This window comes from Blastomyces gilchristii (assembly GCF_000003855.2).
Source record: "Blastomyces gilchristii SLH14081 genomic scaffold supercont1.41, whole genome shotgun sequence".
Taxonomy (NCBI): domain Eukaryota; kingdom Fungi; phylum Ascomycota; class Eurotiomycetes; order Onygenales; family Ajellomycetaceae; genus Blastomyces; species Blastomyces gilchristii.
The window spans coordinates 112,076-131,720 of NW_003101642.1; the positions used below are offsets into that span (position 1 = coordinate 112,076).

The following is a 19,645-nucleotide window of genomic DNA, read 5'->3' on the forward strand; positions in this document are numbered from 1 at the left end:
ACTTCTTTTACACATCCAACAAAGCCAAAGTTTTCCTTGAATATGTTTTAGACCCTGACGTCGAACAAAAACCTTTCGGGAACATTCGACATCCTCAGGAAGGAGGAAGAAAGGGAGCAAAAAGTACCATCCATGTTTTTTTCATGACGGACTCACGTGGCAATGAATCGACGACCTCGAGAATGAATGTAGTAGGGCCACACACGGAGAGAGTGTGTACGAAATGCGTGGTGATTATTGGGAATTGGGAATATGTGTTTTCGCACAGACTCCCAGACGGGGAAACAAGCGAAACGAAACGGGAACGAAGGGGGAAAATCGAAACAAAACAAAAAAAATGACAAAAAAAATAATAATTTGATACCCCACCACCCCCAGAACCACCCACCACCCGGCACGAATTCTTTGTTTTATTTTCATTTTTCAGTTTCATTTTAATTTTTTATTTCTTTACTGGGGATCCTTTGTTGAAATGGGGTTGTTATTGCGTTTTGTATTTTGTGCTTTGAAATGCGCCAGTTTTATTACTCGGCTTAGCGTTTACGTGGGACATGGAAGGGTACCTGATGAAGGGAACGGGTTGATTGGGGGAGGGGAAGGAAAGGGGAAGGGAACGGTGAGGGGATGGGGAGAGCGAAAGGGATGGTTTACAGTGCAAAGCGGAGGGGATCAGGGGAGTTGTTCTGAGGAGGGTTGTGGGAGCAGGTATACCTAAATGTATTCACTCCGCCTGTTCTATCATCATTTTTCTTTTCACCTTTCTTTCTTCCACTCTGTTTTTCTTTGCTATTGGACTTTTCCCTTGACAAGAAAAGACGGCTAGGTGGATAGGATAAAGGCGTATTCGTATCGTATCGTGATGTGATGGATGGGGGGTATGCAAGGGGAGCTGGGAGTGGAGATTGAGGACATGTGGATACTGGGGATGGAGATGGAGGAGATAGGATAGGGGGCCATCCATATAGGGGGCGGGGACAAGGGGCGGGTGGGAAGCTGAGAGAAACACGGAGAGAGGGATACAAAGCCTTCCTACTACTACCCTATATACCTAGTGCCTTGACTAGTAACTAGCATTTCCCCCCCTTTTTTTATGAAACGTTATGCCAATGTTATTATATTATTATTATTATCATTGAATGTTTTTTACCTCTTCTTTTTGCCCTTTATTTATTTTTCTTTAACTTTTGTGTGTATTCTCAAATTTTTTTTTAATCCTGTTTTTATTTTTATTTTTACTTCTACATTTTATTTTACTATTATTTTGATTATTATTATTATTATTCAACTTTCAAGCCGAAAGCTGAGCCTCTTGTGATATATTTATTATTTTTTCAGTCTTGTGATGAAAAAGGGGCAGAAATAACTAGAAGAAATATGACTGCTTGTGTGTGGTTGATTCATTATTGTGAGAACAAAATGACAAAGTAATAAGAGTCAAGGAATAAATAAATAAATAAATGAACTATAGTTTTGCTTCTCCATTCCTCACGAAAGGGCATACATACATGTATATGTTATGTTGTACCGAGAGAGAGCCACATCACATAGTACTACGGAGTATAGTTACCACTATTTACTATGCATATCATACAAATGTTGGATGAAGTCCGGGTCCGGATAAATTTACCTCCGTGTCTGCACCGAACGAAGCTTCGGAACAATTTGATTTTCCCTCCTCTAGTTATTTATTATGTCTATCTACCTCTCTCCTTGCGCGATTTGCGTCTCTTCTCGCTTTTCTTTCTCTCCTTGCGAATCCAATCCGATCCCGTTCTTTGGAATTGGAAAAGAGAGAGTCTTTTCCCCCTCAATCTCTCTCTCCCTACCCAATTCACCCATAGGTAGGGTAGGTCTGATTCGTCGCGTGCGTGCGTACCTAGGCTGCGGTTGGTTGGTTGGCTTAGTTACACCTAACTACTTACTTATTTACTTTTACTTTCTCTCTACGGGAGTATCTAACCTACCTAATCTATGTATGTACTGTACAATAATAGATACGACGCGCGCGCGAAACTCGATCGATCCGCATTTCGCCCTCTCCCCTTCCTTTATTTTTTAAAGCTACACGCTGTTATATAAACACCAAAACCCCCGATTCCGTGTCGTCTTTCTTTGTTTAGAGTTCCGCCTCGCTTCGTGTTTGCGTTTTCTCCGGGACGGCTTTTTCGTTAGCCGGTTTTTTGTCCTTCTTCTTTTCGAATTCGAATGCGAATTTCGAGTTGGTTAGCTGTGCTGAAGCCCCATTTTGCATTTGTTGAAGGGGGCCCGCTTTGTGAAGCTAGCTGCGTAAGTTGCGATAGGCTGTCGAACCTCTGGTGAGGGTTGAGGAGGGAGAGCGCGCTTTTCTCGGTATGGGTGTCTGTGTGTCTGTGTACATGCGGGGCTGGCTGGCTGGTTGACTGACTGACTGACTGGGACACGCGGGCAAACAGGTGCCGGGGAAGAAAAGAAAAAGAAAGGATAGGAAAGAAGGCATACATACATACGTACACTCAGGATGGTGGATTATGAATCTCGCGGGCCGCGCGGCGGGTATAACCGGAAGAGGCGATATCGAGGTGTGTTTTCTATTCATTCTTATGGCCCCGTTTCCATGTTGCGCAGAGGGAAAGGGGGGAGGGTTGGCTACGGCTGAGGAAGATATTATATTTATATATACAAGATGCGCGGGGACTAATCTAATTGACATTGTTTTGCGATTAGATGACGACGATTACGATCGCAGACAGCAGCGCCGGAGGTACGAGGAACCCCTCGCTGTGACGGTGCGGAAACAATTGGCGACGATCGCCGAGTCGGTAAGTCGATTTGTATCTTTGTTACTAGTCGGACGACGTGGGTTTTCACGCGGGATATACGGGCTAAATTAGTTGTTTCTTGGGCGGTATCTTGCAGGCTGTAAGGAGAGCTGAAGACGACGTTGTGCGGATTGCGAAGACCATGTCGGAACACTATGATGATGAGGATGAGGAGGTTAAGAATACGTTTGTGAGCTTGGTTCTGCAGCTGTACGTTGTTGATAAGAATTTCCTCCGTTTGCCCCCCGGTGGTAAAAAACAGTACCAACACTTCGCACCCGAGAAGCTCGTTAAGCTGATATAACTAATGCGATTTTCTTTTTTCTTTTACCTCGGAGTATAGCGTCGGCGAGCAACCGTTTAAAATCCCCTTCGTTGCTGCGACGGTGCTCACGGCCAACACGATGAAGCCGGAGTTGGCGGCGGAGGTGTTAAAGAAGGCCGGGGAAATTGCCCAGTCACATATTGAGGCGGGTAACTGGCGCAATGTCAAGCTCATGCTGCGGTTTTTGGCCTGCTTGCAGGGCCTGTTCGAGGGCGAAGGCATCTTTCCGGTACTGGAGGAGCTGTTTTCTCGCGCTGTCGATTTGCAGACGGCTTCTTCTGAGGATGTAAGTTATTTTCTTCATTTTCTTTGCTTCCCTGTATACATGTTTTTTTTTGTGGTTTTTAATTTGAGCGGTTCATGCTGATTTATCTATTTATTTATATTGTAGTCACTGGGCTTGGAACTTGTAAAGATCATCCTTTTCACAATCCCTTATGTCATGTCGTCATCTGCTTCTGGCTTTGAAACACAGGCTGCCGCCCTTTTGGAGAAAACGGACATCATCGCCTCAACGCCACATACTTTGGAGGCACTGGTTGACCCCTTCCCGTCTGACGAGGTGAAGGAGGAGAAAAGAATGAGCGTCATCGGCCTTCTACAGAAGCAGCTACAAGAAGAAGGAAAGCAGGGCTGGGAACTTACATGCATCCCACGCCCCTGGACGGGGCTGATGTCAACGACCAAACCAGAAGGAATGCCCGAAGGGAACGAAGAAAAAGCAGGGGAGACGAAAGAAGAGAAAGAAGAAAAGGAACCCGAAGACCCCCTCAAGAATGCCACCAAGCACGTATTCCCCACAATCACTGTGCCCAACCCAGTCCCCAACGGGCCCAAATCTATCTTCCCAGACGTCTACTTCTCCGTCTACTTCGACCAGGACCTAGAAACCGTCCCGCCCACCACTGACATTGCCGCCTCTTTACTCCGCGATTCCCTCACCGACACAATCGACATGCTCGACTTTAACCGCATCGCCACCGCCAAATTCCTCATTGACGTCGATTGTTATTTCGCGCCCAAGACCTTCATCAAGCGCGCCACCCCCTTCGACAAGATCCGCGACGCTGTTGCGGCGGGTACCGCTGATCGCTCGACCTGGAAGCCCGAAGATGTCGCTGTTGACGCGGTGTTCTCGTTGCTCTTTCAGCTCCCTACGCCGCAGCATAAGCTGGTCTACTACCACTCTGTGCTCACGGAGGCGTGCAAGATTGCGCCTGCGGCCATTGCGCCGAGTCTGGGGAGGGCGATTCGTTATTTGTATAAGAATGTGGAGAGGATGGATCTCACGCTGTCGTATAGGTTTTTGGATTGGTTTGCGCATCATTTGAGTAATTTTGGCTTTACGTGGAAGTGGACGGAGTGGTAGGATCCCTCTCCAGCCTTTTTGCTGATAGAAGGAAGATGAACACTCTCTACAGCTTGCTGACATTGTACACAGGGTTGACGACGTTGAACTGCCAGCCGTTCACCCCAAGAAAGCATTTATCTGCGGCGCACTGGATAAGGAGATCCGTCTAAGCTTTGCGCAGCGAATCAAGGGCACCTTGCCAGAACCATACCAGGCGTTGATATCCGAAGGGAAAGAGAAAGATACACCGGAGTTCAAATATGCGCTTGAAAGTAAGTTTCTGTCACGCATGTAACCCTCGAGAAAATAAACACATTTTCTGACAACGATACAGCAACCCCTTTCGCCACCGAAGCTCAGGAAATCATGCAATTGATCCGCAAAAAGGCCCCGGAGACCGAAATCGAGCCACACATCCTCGCCATCCAACACGCTGCCGCCAGCCAACCGGACATCGCGGACCCCCTTATCCCGTCGACAGACGCCTTCGTCACCTCGATCTGCTACGTCGGCTCCAAATCCCTGTCACACGTGCTTTCCTGCATCGAGCGCAGCAAAGAGCGGCTCCTGGCCATTGGCCCCAAGTCCCCTGCCGCCCGGCGCCAAATTATCACCTCGGTCCTCTCCTACTGGGCCGACCAGCCGGGCATCGGCGTGAACATCATCGACAAGCTGCTCAACTACACGATCCTGACGCCACTGTCGGTCGTCGAGTGGGCGCTTGTCGATCACATTGACGGCGGGGCGGCGCTGGCGAAGGCGCATGTGTATGAGATGGTTGCGGCGACGATGGGGAAGGTGACGAATCGGATTCGCCAGATTGTTGCGGCGAGGGTGCAGGCGGGTATTGTGGAGCCGCAGCTGTCGGTTATTGATGAGACGTTGAGGAGGGAGAGGGGGGATGTGCAGGTTATGTTTGAGGTTATTGAGGGGGCGCTTGAGGGGGTTATTAATGGGTCGAATGAGAGTGGGAGTGGGAGTGGGAGTGGGATGGAAGATGTTGGCGAGGGGGTGGTGGAGGAGAAGGGGCTTATTAGGGAATGGGCTAGGAGGTGGTTGAGGGTTTTCAAGCGGCTACGAGCCGTTGAGGAGGCGTTTATCGCGGAAGCGATGGCTAGGGCTGTTCCTGTTGGGACGATGCCGCCTGTGCAGCAGCAACCGGCTGAGACTGGGGCAGAACCAGTGACAACAGAGGGTGCCGCGGATAATGTTGACATGGCTGATATATGAATAGGTGAGGGAGTAAGTTGAAGGTGAGGACGATGCGTGAGGGCCTAAATGATAGTGATAACGGGGGGTAAGAACCACTTTTTTTAGCTTCTTTGATTGTTTTTTTTATCGTTTTTCTTTCCAGAGGTTGGTTGTATGCAAGCAAGTATAAAATACTAGTTTTGTGGATGCAGTCTGTTTCTGTCGTGTGCTTTGTGATAATATTCTGACTGACTAGTAAAAAAATTCGTTTGCTGATTATGGATTGTGGCATCTCTCTCTTTTCTCTCCCCTTCCCTCCAGGCAGCGCGGGCGCCTCCCTTGAGGTTTTTTGTTTATTGTTCCTCCCGTTTTCTTGATTTCCTCCCCTATCCCAGCAATTTCGGCACAATAGCTGTTTCCAAAAAGGGAACAGAAAGGGAGGGAGAGAGAGAAAACAAAAATGTATAACGAGTCAAATTCCTGTTCTTTCTTAGTAGTGGCTAGGTTAAAAGTATAGTAAAAAAAGCCCCTCCCTATTCAGAACCATTCTCGTAGAGAGACCTCTGAGAAATACTGCTCATTATTTTTTATATCTGCAAAGCATACCTTGTATACACAACAATAATCCATCCCATCCCTCTCCACTCTTTGCTTTGCTCAGCCTGATGTTTTTTCCCAATTCCCAATTCCAATCTTCATCCAGTTTTGATTTCAGCGGAAAGGGAGGAGAGGAGAACGTAGCCATAGCAGCAAGCCGGTCCACGATCAACATCTGGCCCGCCCGGCTGGCTGCCCATAGGCGAAGTTGAGAAATCAGAAAAAGCGAGATAATACGGGGGAACTCTTCTTCTCCTTTAGTTCATTTTCAAATCGTCCCTTCCCACTAAAGGGAGGAGCGAAAAAGCTCACCCAGAGAGAATTCGGGATTGTTTTGCTATTTTCTCTCTCTCTCTCTCTCTCTCTCTCTTTTTTTTTTTTCTCTTTTTTTTAAAAAATTTAACTTTGATTCTTTATAGTATCAGATTAAACTATTTTCAACAAGTGATTTTGAGGATCTGACCTAATCTGATCCGACAATGATCATGATAATGATGTGGTATGTATGTACAAGATGTGCACGTTTGCGTATGCCCCCGTTTTTCTTCTTTGCACTATTGGCAAGAAATGCAATATAAAACAGGACAAGAAGTGATAGAAAAGGGATACAAAAATTTGGAAAAAAAGATAAATAGAAGTGTATTAAAAAAAGAAAGAAAGAAAGAAAGAAAGATAGAAATAGAAATAGAAACATGGGGCGACGCGCTCTTTCATCTATTTCCCGCCCCATGCTCCTTAATAATTATTAATATTACGTTTTTTTAAAACTTTCGTTGGGGAACAATGCGTAAAAGAGGTCTTAAAAAAAGATGAAGGAACAAAAAAAGAACAAGGCACAAAATTTGGGGAAAATGCAAAAGAAAAACCGTAGTTTTTCACGTATCGTTAAATAGGTGTTGTTCACATGTCCTTTAACCCCCGCCCCCTAGGATCTTACCGCGTCTTCTTCGATTCCTTCACATCCACATCCGTCACATATGTACGGTCATCCCCACCCTCGACAGCCTGAACGCGGGATTCCATCTCCTTAACCTGCCTCTCCCACTCCTCCTTGGCCATCTTCGTTTCCTTATGGAAAAGCTCGATATTGGGCTTCCGATAGCTGCCACCCAGTCGATCCCAGATGGTTGTGAACTGGCCATAGTTGAAGTTGAAATACAGGTGGTGCATGGTGTGGCAGGCGGCGCCGTTGATGATGGGTGAGTTGGCAACATACTCGCCGTCGTGGATCAGGACGGTCCAGATGTTGATGAAGATGAAGAAGAAGACGTAGGCGAATTTCTGCAGGGGGAAGAGGAAAGGATAGAGGTGGTAAGGGATGCCTTGGGCGTAGCCATCGATAGGGTGGAAGGCGTGCGACGCATACGGGGTTGGCATGATCCATTTATGGTGGGGCTTGTGTAGGTGTTTGTAGACGAGCGGGTGGTGGAGGCCGCGGTGGATCCAGTAGATGAGGAAGTCGGTGAAGAGGAGGAAGAAGGGGATTTGAAGGTAGTTGTAGAGCGCGAAGGGGGCGTCTTCGAAGCTGTCGTACATTTTTGCGTAACCGCGGACTTCGAGGAGGAAGATAGGGGCGGTTAAGACAGCCATGATGGGAAGGGAGATGGAGGCTTGTTTGATTTCCATGCGGATTTGGTTTTTGAGATACTTGGGGTGGTTGAAGGTTGATTTGTCAAAGATGAAGACGTAGGAGAGCGTAGCGAAGATGAAGTAGACGAGGAGTCCGAAGATCCTGTTTTTTTTTTTTAATTATTATTTCCCCTTCAATTAGCCATAGAAATAGGGGAAAAAACCGAAAGAAGGTTATTATTAGATGCCATACCAGGTGATGAGATAGAGGGTTAACAGCTGCCTCCACAGATTATCTCTGGGGAGCGAAGATGTATATGCGTATATCGAGGGTTGTAGCTTGAAATAGCTACTAGTCGGTTGATATACGTATCCGCCAGCGCCTACGAATTCGTACTTGGTTGCATTGAGGCTGCCGCTGAAGCTGGAGACGATGGCAGCAGCATCTTTGGCGGGGGCAAACTTCGCGTAGAAGTAGTCAAAAATGAAGGTATCGAGGACCTCGAGAATGACGTCCATGGCTGTCGTGTTTAATCAATATCCGAATCTCGTGTTTTCTTCTTCCTTTTATATATATGTGTGTATATATATATATTTACAAGACGTAGGCCTCTGCGAGGCAGATCAATGGGAGTTGTTTTGCCCGTTGCAAGTCGGAAGGGATAATGTGCGAACCGGCGCGAAGGGGTTGGTTGACGGAAGTGGCCAGGGAGAGATTTGGGAGGTCAAGGAGAGGACGCTGGCAGCAATTGATGGCTGGATGAGTGTAAAGGAGAGTTGGTAGTTGATGGTAGTTGGTGGTAGTGATGGTAGTGATGGTAGTGATGGTGGTGATGGTGGTGGAGGCGGTTGGAGGAAGGAGGTTTGATGGTTGTCAAAAGGAACAGTAGTAGTTGGTTGGCGTTGGTTGGTTGGGATATTTTGTTCTTCTGGATCCTGTCATGCGAGCCGGAGGTTGGTCCTGCCGAAAAGGGGGTTGAGGCGGGCTGCGTGGGCACCACTCGGCCAATCAGAGCAGAGTACCGATCGCTAGAACATCTTATCAATCTTTCAGCATTACTCCGTACTTACTACCCCTTCCGAGGCCGGTTCAATACGGGCCGTACTATACGGTGTATATTCTAGAACGAAATATATAATAATAATAATTATAATTATTATGCTCGGTAGTAATAACCACGCTGTATGTAATAATAATGTACAGACAGAGTATGTACAGAGTATGTACAGAGTATGTACAGTACATATTCCTCAAAGAAACAATACAGAATACAGAAAACTATCATCCATCCATCCCAGCTTGAGGGATTGTTGCCGGTATTCAATTTTTTAGATCCTGACATGACCCTAACCCAGTCCTGGATGGAGCCTAGCAAAAAAGACCTTCGGCAAAAGGAAAAAGTTTGGTTTAGTACGAGGAAAAAAGAATAAAAAAGGGGGAAAGCGGAAATGGGGAGAAAGGGAAAGGGAGGGTGTTCGTCCCATCTATGGTCCAATCCACAACCAACCACCCTTCAGGCAATATCGTATCATCATCATCCCTCCTCATAAGAGCCACTTAAGGTGATCACCCTAAAACCAGACAGAACCGGCCCGTCCAACGCGCCATGCTCCAAGAGAGCGCATGTTGTTTTTTCTGTTGCAGCAGGCTACTCCTGGCGCCCCTGGCGCCAGGAGTAGCCTGCTGCCGATCGGTGGGGGCTGCTGCTCAGTGCTCATCCAGCAGATGGACAGATGAGCAGATCATGCTAGCTAGGGTTCAGGGCAGGTCATGGCAGTGGAATAATACATGTACAGTACATACATACTCATGATGCATCTGGCTCCCTGCACACTGCAGCAGGTGGTTTTTTGGGCTTTGTTGTCCCGTGCATATTACTTTTTGTTTGTTTGCTGTATGTGTGGTTTGGATGTGTATTTGAAAATGGTAACAGCTAGTTATATGACGCGCGCAGATCTAGCTTTCACTCACAGGAGGAAGTGTTTAAACTGCTGTAGTTTTTATTTCCCTATTGACTTTTACCTCTCCCATTCAACTCTAGATATATATATATAATCATGTCTCAAATGCTGGGAAAGAAGAAATGGTTCCTTGTTCGCGTTGCCTACATAGTTAACTCCTTTGATCTACCCAGATCAATTCTTTCATATATCTGCTCTATACGTGCTCTATATGCATTCATGTACCACTATGAAGACTAAGCAGGAAACGTACTCTGTAAATACAAGAATAATGCAGGAAAATGAGGAGGGGGGCTGCATGGGATGATGAATGCTGTGTGTCAACCAATATTGCAGTATGAAATATGCATCATGATGCATAGCGCAAGCCTCAGCCATCAAAGTATGCACTGCACTGCACTGTACTCCGTACTCCGTACATGTACGTACGTACGTACATCTAAAGCTCTAGACAGGAAAATCGGGCCATATTTATGTGTGCAGAGAAAAGCCAAAAACAACCCTCATCCCTGGCTCGAGAGGGCGTGGGTTTGAACCTTTTTTCCTTTTTTCCCTCGTTATCTTTCCGCTTTTTACTCACCGCAATCCACCGTACCCAGATTTAACAACTTTTACCAAGGCTTCCTTGCCCAAGGCTTTCCAGGGAGGCCAGCCCCAAGGGACGGGACAGCCTAGGAATTTACCCGCTTCTAGTGCGCCGCTGTTGTGAGGTCGGCGTAACTCCCAGGGGGGCGTTGCACAGTACCACCCGCCCGTTCTCTCTGGGTTCGTTCTTGTTATCATTATGGTTTGTGTTCTCCCTTGGAAGCGCCTTTGCTGATCGCATCATCGCACGGACACGGCGGCACGGCAATCGCTCGGGAATAATCCAGCTTTTCTCTTCGTCCTCGACCTTTTGCTTCTTCATCCTCTTTCATCATCTTATCTTTGTGCATCTATCTCCTTTCCTTGCCGACTGGATCCCCGCTAGTCCTCGCTCAACATCCACCCACATCCATCTTTGCTCCTTTTTCCATTTCTATCCGAACATAACTGCCTCGTGGTTGTCGCGCTGTGACTGGAGGTGTCTTTTTTTTTTTTTTGGTTTTTTTGGTGGTGGCCAAGATCCGGCCCACTTCGCTTCTGGCGTCAAATCTCAGCCGCATTCCCAATTTGGTAATAAGCGGCGGCGCTTCCGTCCCATTCTCCTTCCCAACCACACCAACGCCAGCAACCTCAACTCAACCTCCACCACCATCACCGTTCTCGTCATCAACATCAACCCCATCGACACCGTCAAACCATCTATAATCAGCATTTCAATCTACCTATACAATCGCAGTACCGATGCGCTGACCTTGCCAGCCCCCCTACAGCTCGCCCTCACATCCCCACAATCCACCCTTCCCCTCCTCCACAGACCATCTCCCTTATCCAGCCCAAGGGAAACGGCGTCATCGCACACCTCCAAATACAAAACCTTCTCGTCGAACTCTTTCAATAAAGTAAAAGGGAAAATTAACTTAGACAAATAACTTACGGTCAGCCACGCCCCTTGCAGGCTTGCGCGCCGTCAACCGCCTTCAAAAAAAAGCCGCGCAAGAAAGGAAACAGAACAGTTACCAAAGGGAAAACATGTACAATCCACATCGTGGCATGGTTGCCGCTCCTAACTCTCGTTTAACAGAGTTACTGGACCAGCTACGACAGGAATATGAGAACCAATCGCGGAGTACTGGGGAGTTCGAGCATCAATGTGCGTTGCTTTTTTAATTTTTTAATTGTTTTTCTTTTTTCTTTTTTTTTTTTACAAAAAATTTCTTCCTCACCCTCTGAATTCTCGATCAAGAGCGGGTCTTTTTGTCAAACAAAGCATCGCTATGAAAAATTGACATTCCAAGTATATTGCTATTCTCTATTCGGGTGCAATTAGCTTCCCTTTTCGCAGTATGTGATGTCCTTCGCTGACGAACATTCATTGGCAGTGACTGGTCAGCTCCAGGAGATGGAGATGATCCGGCAAAAGGTTTACCAGTTGGAACAAGCACAGATAAAAATGAAGCAAGAGTATGTTTTTATCGTCTTATACATTCCCCCGTGGGGCAATCAGCCGATCGTCGTTTGTTGCTTCTTGTTCGTGTGCTTACATTGCAATAGATACGAGGCCGAAATACGTACCTTGCGACGAGAACTTGAATCTCGCGGCGTTCATCTACCTCAGTCCCATATTGGAGGCCCGCCAACGCATGCTGGGCCTTCCCAAGCTCCTCCCCCGGCTCTTGGTCATGGCCCTGCTAATCTATTTGGTGGTATCATGGCCAATCCAGGAGGTGGAGCTCCTGCGCTTGCACCCCCTCCTCCACAGGACCAACAACAGCCACCCCAGCACGCGCTTCAACAGCCCGGGTCCGCTCCCCAAGGACCTCCTCAACCACAGCAAGGTGCGTTTGGAGGATATCAGCCCGCCTCAGCAGTCAATGGTATGCTCCAAGCCCAATCCCACACCGTTAAACCAGAGAAGAGGAACCAAGAAATTTCTAATGAGTGACCCTTATACAGGATATGGACCTCCACCTCCTCCAACTTCTTCTCCAGGCCCAGGAAAAGGCAGAGCCAATCGCGCGCCCCCTGGCCCTGCGACTCCTCAGCAAAATCACCAGGTTGCCTACCCTGACCCTCGCGCCTCACCTCAGATTCCTCGTCCCACCCCCACTAGCCAACAACTGAGCTATCGCGTTGGAAACACGTTAGCGGATCTCGACCCCGACAAGCTCCCCCCGAGCCAAAAGAAGGAAGGCGCCGATTGGTACGCCGTTTTCAACCCTGAGGTTCCGCGCGTTCTGGATGTCGACCTTGTCCATCACCTTGTTCATGATAGCGTTGTCTGCTGTGTCAGATTTAGCAATGACGGCAAATATGTTGCTACTGGCTGCAACCACTCTGCGCAGATCTTTGATGTTGCGACTGGACAGCTCGTTACCGCTTTGCAGGATGAAAGTGTGCTTGATAAAGATGGAGACCTTTATATTCGCAGCGTCTGCTTCAGTCCCGATGGAAGATACTTGGCTACTGGGGCGGAGGATAAACAAATCAGAGTACGAAATATTTCCTTTTCTTATCGTATCGACTTCCTCTCGGGTTGACAGTTAACTAACCATGTTATACTACAGGTGTGGGATATTGCTAACCGAACCATAAAACACATTTTCTCCGGCCACGAGCAAGATATTTACTCCCTCGACTTCGCCCGCAATGGCCGTTACATCGCATCCGGCTCCGGTGACAAGACCGTTCGCCTCTGGGATATCGTCGATGGCAAACAGGAACTCATCCTCAGCATCGAAGATGGCGTTACAACCGTCGCCATTTCCCCTGACGGGCGCTTCGTTGCTGCCGGCTCTCTTGATAAGAGCGTTCGAGTCTGGGACACGACGACTGGATATTTAGTCGAACGCCTGGAGAATCCTGATGGACACATGGACAGTGTTTACTCCGTTGCCTTCGCGCCCAATGGCAGGGATCTTGTCTCGGGAAGTCTGGATAAGACTATTAAGATGTGGGAGTTGACGCCGCCCAGGGGCATGGTTCCTGGGGCGGGTCCGAAGGGCGGCAAGTGTGTTCGGACATTTGAGGGTCATAAGGTTAGTTTTGAGGCGAATTTCTTTCACCAAACGGGCTTTCGTCACGCGTTGCAAAATAAACTGATGTGCTCTTGCCTTTGCAGGATTTCGTTCTTAGCGTTTGCTTGACACCCGATGGACGCTGGGTGATGAGTGGCTCTAAGGATCGTGGTGTGCAGTTCTGGGATCCCGCTACTGGAAATGCGCAGATGATGCTGCAGGGTCATAAGAATTCAGGTTAGTTTTCGATAGTTGATGTCGCTGGTGCCGTTTAATCTCTAACCATCTGCTTGTTCGGTAAAAAAAATAGTCATCTCTGTCGCACCGAGCCCAACCGGGAACTTATTCGCTACTGGGAGCGGTGACATGCGTGCTAGAATCTGGAGGTTGGTTTTCATTATTTTATTTTTTCTCCCCCTTTGCCATATACCATTATTTGTCACCATTAGGACCACAATGTCCTGGTTCCGGTTCAGACTAAGCAGCCAACCGCTGGTTCTGCATCCAAAACCCTCAACCCCTCCTTCTCGTTCTTTGCATTTGTCGCCTCGCATATTAACTAGTTATACGTCATACCAGGTTAAGATACTGACTGAAATAAAACCCGCCTATGACAATAGCTATACCAACTGGGATCGAAGGTCATAAGCAGTATTTTTTTTTCCTTTTTCATCTCGACACGCACCCTTCAAACGGCAACCCATTCATGGCACACCTATACAAACCAACCTATCCACTCAACCTATGCAACATACAATCCAACATAAGATATACGGTTCATAGGAAGCAGACCACGCGAACAAGCTATCGGACACAATATAATGAACTGAAAATTCTAAGCAAGGGAGACATTTTTACAATATGGATTACTATATAATTGACTCGCCGTACCCTATCCTCCCCATATCCCCCCTTTTCTTCTAGGAAACCGTCCTATCCGTCTGCATACTTTTATATCTTTTACCCACCCCTGTCTAGTTTTGGTTTTACATCTCACTTTCGGGGTGGGGTGTATTGTGGGGGAGGGAGAGAGTAGGCAAATGGAAACTGATAGAGAAGGGAGTTGGTTGTGTGTTGTGAGGTTGTGGAGAGGGGGGAAATAAAACCGGAAATTGGAATGGCAAAGGTGGTTTTCTTTTCTCTCTTTCTTTTGTTTTTTCGTTTTCGCCAAAGGATCTGGATGGGTTATAAATTTCTTATCGGGCTTTCTTTTTTCTATTTTTTTCACGTTTTGTTTTCATTTCTATGGTTTATGTAGTCATTACCGGGTTTCCTTTTGATTGATTTTATAGCTATGCTATCTTCCTTTTTATTATTCCCTTTCTCCCTTTCTCCCTTTTTCTTTTTTCTTTTTTTTTATTGTCATTCTTATTATTCTACACTCCCAACCTTTCTCCCCACCTCTTGGGAAGAGGGCAGCTTTTTGAACTCGTTTTCTGGGAGGGTTGAATTTTCCATTTTCATCATCCCTTCTTTGCAGAAAGTTGGTATTGGACGGGTCAATGATATGGAAATCAAGATAGGGAGGGCTGGTAATTCTGTTATTCAAGTGTTTGTGCCTGCTCCAAATTGCAAGGTTTTGATTTTGAAAGTTGGAAAGGCTGAAGGTCGGTTTCTATTTTAGTATTTTACCTATATTGCAACGACCTACCTACCTGAGCTAGCCTAGGGAAAGGAAAATATATATATTTTTATGAGGATAACTATTCTTCTTCGGCCCTCTCCCTCCTCTTCCACCGCGGCGGAGGGAGAATATCAGTATCGTGGATACCTACAGTACCTATGAGTATTTTCCAGATTGGATGGAGCATAACATCCGAACGACTATTGGCATTCAATTGTATGTGCAAGGATTGAGAGCAACAAAACTCCCCTCGAATGTTGCGCGGTTGGAAGACATTCGTTCTGGAGATGTGGCGATGTATGTTTGTATATCCACCATTTCGATTTGTTGAACTGAATCGATTGATTGTATTCAAACACTTCGGTCTATTGTTCCATTGATAGTTTTTCATAAAGCTGGTTTAGTGTCAAGCAATTGAAAAAACAGTCACTTCCACTCATGATCAAAAAAAGTATTTATAAAATGGCTAAGATATTCAAAATACGTACAAAACTTGGCTACCGGGGGGCGCTGCCTCCACCGTTTTAGCTTGCGTGGGATGAGAGATTGTCGCCTCCCCTCAAATACATTGTCATCATTCTGTTCTGTTGCTTGCTGGCTTAGATATAAGAGCGGATGGATACGCCACTCCGAAAGGTCTGCATTCAAGTTGCCGAAAAAAAAAAGAAGCAAAAAAGCAATGCTGACGCCTCTCCCGCCCCTCGATGAGATCAACTTGTTCCAGCACTTGAACAGATTTGATCACGCCGGGTTGGAGTTTACGCGTCTTGCACGAGATATCTTGACACTCATCAGGCCACAGCCATCGCTGCAATTGCTTCCAGACCTCAAGGAAACGGTGTCCACACATTGCAGGAGGTGTTCCTTGTTGCAAAGCTACACAAGCTTCCGGCGAAATCTATCATACACCTACCTTTATGCTACGCGGTGAATTGATTGATCGCATGTAGCTGGTAAGTTGCTCAAACGTATCCATGCCTATTTATTTCCCAACAAGTCAGCGGATAGAGGTGCATGCATAGACTCAGATGAATAGCAACAGACATTTCAACCCAAAACATGTGGATGCAACGCGATGAAAATAACATTTTCAGAGCCCTTGTGGCAATTAGGAGTCTTAGGAACTAAGCGCACGAAAGATCAAATTTTCATTTCCATTTAGTTCCTTCAGAGGAGACGGAGGAATCCGAGGGCGTGTGAATGGTCCCTCCTTGGGATGTAGGAAATGCAAACATCGATTCGCGAGTCTCCTAGAGAACCCCTCCCTGACAAGGGATCATAGGTTGGCATCAGTGTGAGAGAGATACCTTAGGCCAGGCGACGGAGTTCATCCATCAAAAAGGAATTTGCACGGAATGGAGACGAGAGGTGGGTGGAAGGAAGAATGGCCGTTGGATGTTCAATCCTGCTACATGGTGTTGATGTGCGCCTTGGGTACCCATCAACTCCCCTCATACCGAGTTTGACTTTGCTAAGTTTGACGCAATCCAACAAGTATGCCACAGGGGCTGCTATGATTCCAGCTGTGCTGCGAAGCCTATTACCTGCGTCTAGGCGTTACTTCCATTCAACATGCCAACATCTCGGTGGTGTAGTGGACCACAATAAATTGCCCTGTGAGTGGGATAAAGGACATATCGGTAGTTAGTGGCGAACGAACTATCGGCCTCGCGCTGCTTCTCGCGCCCCTATTCCACGGCGGACGGGACTTCCAGACAACCACCCACCCAGTTTAGCTGGGGAATAGGCAGGAATGAGGAATTTTGTGCATGGTCACGGCTTTCATTGAGTGCCTTTAATGCGCTACCGAAGGGAAACTTTTGTCGCAGTATCCGTATTACATCCCATTATGCCACCCACATATGGAGGCAGGCTGGCTTGCGTTTGTTCACCGCGTGGAAGTTATCAGATAAAATTTTCATCGCACAGCCAAGTAACCTTTGCCAATTAAACTCCCCTCATATATTCGGCCCAAATGGGGTTTTCGGGGCAGCTAATACCCATCTGCCAGTCAGACAGTACCCGGCATCTGACGAAAGTGTGAAGGAAGCTAAGTGTATGCTAGATTTCGGTCGGTTGTTTGACTAGAGGTTTCAGAAACGCAAGCGCTGGGTGGACGAAAGGGATAGAAAGAATAATAGATCGATCTGTCGAAATGGCACTTGAGGTGAACCACGGGGGAGCAAAATAGGTACAGTAGATAGATGGTGGCACGCTTGACCGAAGATGCCGTCAACGATGGCGCAAACAGGCGAAATTATATATATGGCGGCCAAAAGTGTCGCCGAACCACCTGACCCTCTTTCTTTGGTTGGGCTTTCGGTTCGTGCTGTCGTCAAAATAAAGTTGTCTTTCAAAAGACTAAAAAAAGACAACAAAACAAAAGAAAAGAAAAGAAAGAAAGGAAAAAAAAAAAAAAAGAAAAGGAAGGAAAAGCAAAATGGAAAAAGGAAAAAGAAATGAAAAGAAAAAAAAAACGTGGTTCAAGTATGCTATTTGCTTCTTCTCCACATGTTCATGATAGTTCTAGGGTTTCTCTCGAATATCTATCAAATGGCCGGGTGCCTGACGGGCCAAGAAGACAGTCGTCCTTAACAGTTCTAAATACTGAGTTTTTGGAGAAGAAATGGACGAGAGTTTACGGTGCTGTCAGTTGTATATACGAATCAGAGAGAATTACCAGTTGTCGCGCAGTAGCGATAAAACGATGGCTTATTAAAGCGGGAGGATTTGGACATCCTCGCCTCAAAGGCAACAGAAGTTCATCAGCCCTAGTTAGTAAACCCTCAGTTGGTCACTAGAAAAAGGCTGGGAATATCAAAATAGTCTCAACGAAATCACCAAATGGTTGATTTTTATGCATGTCACGGCTGGGTGAATCAAAGGCAATGAATTGATTGTCTGGACTTTTCATGCTTTGACACTTTTGACTCCCTTCCCATATGCATTCATCCATGACCATACATATATATCTGCATCCTGCCATCAATGGAGCCCCTGGTCGGGACGAAACATGTCACCCACTGGGCCACTGGTTTATTCGTTAACTAGTCTTATCTCCGGATAATATCAGCAGCTATTGACACCCAGGCTGGCTTTCCCACTTCCCCGGTTTCCAGGGCTCAGGAGATGAGCCTGCTGTCTTGCAGAAAATCTTCTCCACAGCCGGCATTTGAATGTGACCAGCGACTGAAGCACGTCCACATGTTATCCCTTCCCTGGGATATGAGAGAGACAATCCAGTTGTTCGGTTGTCAAATGCTTCATTCGGGTCGTGTGGAATCTGAAATCTTGATTGAGCCTGACAACATTGTACAGCTTCGGGACATAAATCTTTTAATCCGAAGCGTCGTGAGAAGAAGTCTAGTTTTATGGAGGGTTATTTTGCAAGCGGCACACAGTGTTTCACAGCAGAGAAAAAATTGCTTTCGAGCTCCCCGATCCGAAGGCGGCGCAGAGCGCACGGCGACATCTTCAAGCAGCTCTATTGGTGTTCGATGCCTGTTGGCCCACAATCGTCATTCTTGTGCTGCCATGTTGGGGGTGCAAGACCGGACGCTTGGTTCGTTCATCAAGCCAAAAAGAAACGATGGCGCCGTGGCGTTGGTGTATTTTCATACAAAGACAAAGTGGATATCTGCCCGCCTGTGATCCCGCGGGTCATTTATTTTGTTTGCGGAATTAGTACTCGGGGTTTTTTTTTTTTTTTTTTTTTTTTTTTTTTGGATCCTGATCCGGGTGAGTTAGTTACCCGCGCTGATTGTTATTGTTCAAGTTCAAATACTCCGTACTCCGTACTCTGTACGGGATCACCGAGCTACCCAAGTGGGCTTGCTCTTGTAGTGAAGCGGAAAGAAAAAGAAAACATAATATCCCTCCAGGCCTAGAGGGCATGGAAGAAAAATGGGGCCCGTTAAGTTGCTCAGAGCATGGCTGACTCCTCCCGTTTCCTGACAATCGTAAATCGGAAACAGGGACGTGGGAGATTCTACCTGAAAAACTGAGCCAATAATCCAACCGCGGTCGCCGCCAAATCCCAGAACGTTTTCCTTTTTAGTTTACAGTCTGTAGTGAGGATTCAAGTACCCTTGCTCCCACCATGTTCAAACATCGGCTGCAGATCGGACACTTACGCAGCGGAACAAGCGATAGTCTGATGGTTTTGAAAAAAAAAAAAAAAAAAGCCGGGGGAGATCTGAGCTAGAAATTCCTAGAAGTTGTCATTCGCCCATTTACAAGAAGGAGACTTCTTCGATCTTCAAATCAAAAGCCGGATAAGATTGTGCTTGTTTCTTACATCTGTTTTTCTTTTTTCTGCGGGATGGGGGCGAAGCTCACAAATGTGCATGACTACCCCCAGATTCTAAAAATTAGGTCACGATTCCCCAAGAATCTACCCACTTTCACTGGCTTTGGATTGGCTCTTGGCTTAGTCCTCGAAGACGCACTTCGGAACGGTGTGTCGCAAGGGGGCTTTTCTCGCTACTGGCGTTTGTCGCCCTTGTAAAATAATGCCGGTTTTTACGAAGCCTCTCGGTGAGGGGTGGAGGGGAAGAAGGCGCAAGCTTTCTCTGAAAGGAGATGCACAACTGCTGTGCACCCGCGCACATAAAACACCTCTTGACACGT

At 46.8% G+C, this 19,645-nt stretch overlaps 4 protein-coding genes across 7 annotated transcripts; 2 read left to right on the forward strand and 2 right to left on the reverse strand.

The window, feature by feature from the left end:
- Positions 1-1,700: 1,700 nt before the first annotated feature.
- On the forward strand, positions 1,701-6,621 carry BDBG_09412 (cap binding protein). 3 transcript variants are annotated; one of them, XM_031723997.1, is made up of 9 exons: positions 1,701-1,890; positions 1,995-2,349; positions 2,433-2,558; positions 2,704-2,798; positions 2,896-3,008; positions 3,142-3,409; positions 3,515-4,488; positions 4,565-4,746; positions 4,809-6,621. In XM_031723997.1, exons 3-9 carry the CDS (start codon positions 2,498-2,500, stop codon positions 5,702-5,704), a joined length of 2,589 nt encoding a protein of 862 aa, XP_031581389.1. In that variant the 5' UTR covers positions 1,701-1,890; positions 1,995-2,349; positions 2,433-2,497; the 3' UTR covers positions 5,705-6,621. The 3 variants fall into 3 exon arrangements, with proteins under 3 accessions (XP_031581389.1, XP_031581390.1, XP_002620232.2); XM_031723998.1 differs by having other exon boundaries at positions 1,701-1,846; XM_002620186.2 differs by having other exon boundaries at positions 1,701-2,349.
- Positions 3,243-8,961, reverse strand: BDBG_09413. Of its 2 annotated transcripts, XM_031723999.1 has the most exons (4): positions 8,085-8,961; positions 6,272-7,994; positions 3,769-6,145; positions 3,243-3,677 (listed from the first exon to the last, which is right to left on the reverse strand). In XM_031723999.1, the coding sequence occupies exons 1-2, from the start codon at positions 8,348-8,350 to the stop codon at positions 7,196-7,198; spliced, it is 1,065 nt and encodes a 354-aa protein (XP_031581391.1). In that variant the 5' UTR covers positions 8,351-8,961; the 3' UTR covers positions 3,243-3,677; positions 3,769-6,145; positions 6,272-7,195. The 2 variants fall into 2 exon arrangements, with proteins under 2 accessions (XP_031581391.1, XP_002620233.1); XM_002620187.2 differs by lacking the exon at positions 3,243-3,677 and having other exon boundaries at positions 4,322-7,994; positions 8,085-8,743.
- Positions 8,962-10,860: 1,899 nt separating this feature from the next.
- BDBG_09414 (glucose repression regulatory protein TUP1) lies at positions 10,861-15,094 on the forward strand. Its single transcript, XM_002620188.2, has 8 exons — positions 10,861-11,528; positions 11,758-11,839; positions 11,930-12,252; positions 12,332-12,867; positions 12,943-13,413; positions 13,497-13,629; positions 13,703-13,778; positions 13,972-15,094. The coding sequence occupies exons 1-8, from the start codon at positions 11,408-11,410 to the stop codon at positions 13,982-13,984; spliced, it is 1,755 nt and encodes a 584-aa protein (XP_002620234.1). The 5' UTR covers positions 10,861-11,407; the 3' UTR covers positions 13,985-15,094.
- Positions 15,095-15,376: 282 nt separating this feature from the next.
- Positions 15,377-17,412, reverse strand: BDBG_18003 (uncharacterized protein). Its single transcript, XM_031725601.1, has one exon. It carries the CDS (start codon positions 15,864-15,866, stop codon positions 15,591-15,593), a length of 276 nt encoding a protein of 91 aa, XP_031581392.1. The 5' UTR covers positions 15,867-17,412; the 3' UTR covers positions 15,377-15,590.
- Between the last annotated feature and the right edge of the window lie 2,233 nt (positions 17,413-19,645).